Raw genomic sequence first — 1,413 nt, forward strand, 5'->3', positions numbered from 1 at the left:
TCACAGACATCCCTCTGCCCCTCAGATACTTCTCGGGTGCCTCTCGGGTGCTTCTCGGGTGCTGGGACTTGAACACCGTGGCTGGGGTGCTGCACAGAGTCAGAAGGACAGAGTAGGGACCAGTGGGAGGAAGTGACGTCACTGGGGCGTGTCCTTGAAGGGGCCAGTCTCTTCTATCTCAGTTTTCTGACCTATGTAGTATTCCTCAAAGGCTGATTGTGGCAGGCTTGGTCCCCACTGCTGGGGCCTTTAGGAGCTGATTGCATCATGAGGGCTCTGACATCATCAGTGGGTTCATCCAAGGATGGTTCATAGCTCAGTGGGATATTGAAAGGTGGGGGAAATTAGGAGGCGGGGACTGGTGGGAGGAAGTGATGTCATCGGGGGCGTGTCCTGGAAGGAGACGCTGGGACCCCAGTGTCTTCTGCCTCGCTTTTCTTTGGTATATAATATTCCTAAGATGGTGTTTTTTTGGCGGGTTCGGTCCCCACTGATGGGGACGTTTGGGAGGTGATTGCATCATGAGGACTCTGATGTCATTAGTGGGTTTATCCAGGGATGGATTCAGAGCTCAGTGGGACACTGGGAGGTGGGGGGGGTCTAGTGGAAGTGGCGTCATAGGGGCGTGTCCCGGAAGGGGACACCGGAACCCCATCTCCAGTGTAAACTTCCTGTGCACCGTGAGGTCAGCAGCTCTGCTCCATCCCGTGCTCCCACGATGCTCTGCGCCACCACAGGCCCAGAGCCCTGCAGCCCAGTGACCTCAGGCTAGCCCTCCTCAAACCCTGCCCCGCACTGACCTTCCTTGTGTATGACTTTATTCGCCCATGGATTGCGTCATAGCGATGCAACAGGTCAACACACGAATGGGAACACGGGGTTTACCTCTGGATAAAGGACACCGCCTCCCTGCGCATGAGGCCAGCCGCTCGCTCCAGCGCCAGGGGCTGCTCCGTGACGTCACGGTTGCGCATGACGATGCAGTTCCAGCGGCGCACGAAGCCGAAGCTGGCGAACCAGGTGAGGAAGAACAGCAGGACCAGGCCGGCCAGGCCCACCAGCGCCTTCTGGGACGTGGACACCAGGCCGCACAGCCTGGCCACCATCAGCGTCGCGACCCCCCAGGCCAGGACCTGCGTGCACCGCACCAGCTTCGCACGGGTGGCCGCGTCCACCTCGGGGGGCCGGTCGGGGTGGCAGTCGTTGACCAGCGTGAAGGGCATTCCGTAGAAGTACTCGAACCCGTGGTTCAGGGGGTGGTGGCAGAGATCCGACGCGGACGCGCAGCTGAGGCCCTGGTGCCACTTGCCTGAGGTGGAAACGACACAGAAAACGACGTCAGGGTGGCGTGTGTGGAAAATTCCCGTCTGTGCCGCGAGGAAACATATGCAGCCAGGAAAAGGGGAAAAGGAG

The 1,413-nt window shown here is 59.7% G+C and overlaps 1 protein-coding gene across 1 annotated transcript; it reads right to left on the minus strand.

The window, feature by feature from the left end:
* Positions 1 to 881: 881 nt before the first annotated feature.
* Positions 882 to 1,309, minus strand: LOC108490412 (arylsulfatase D-like; the record flags this gene model as incomplete). The annotated part of the gene is made up of 1 exon (XM_017796468.1): positions 882 to 1,309. A coding segment is annotated over one exon (428 nt), but the record flags the coding sequence as incomplete, so codon positions are not given.
* Between the last annotated feature and the right edge of the window lie 104 nt (positions 1,310 to 1,413).

Source organism: Nannospalax galili, unplaced genomic scaffold (assembly GCF_000622305.1).
Source record: "Nannospalax galili isolate Female #2095 unplaced genomic scaffold, S.galili_v1.0 C48998207, whole genome shotgun sequence".
NCBI classification, from domain to species: domain Eukaryota; kingdom Metazoa; phylum Chordata; class Mammalia; order Rodentia; family Spalacidae; genus Nannospalax; species Nannospalax galili.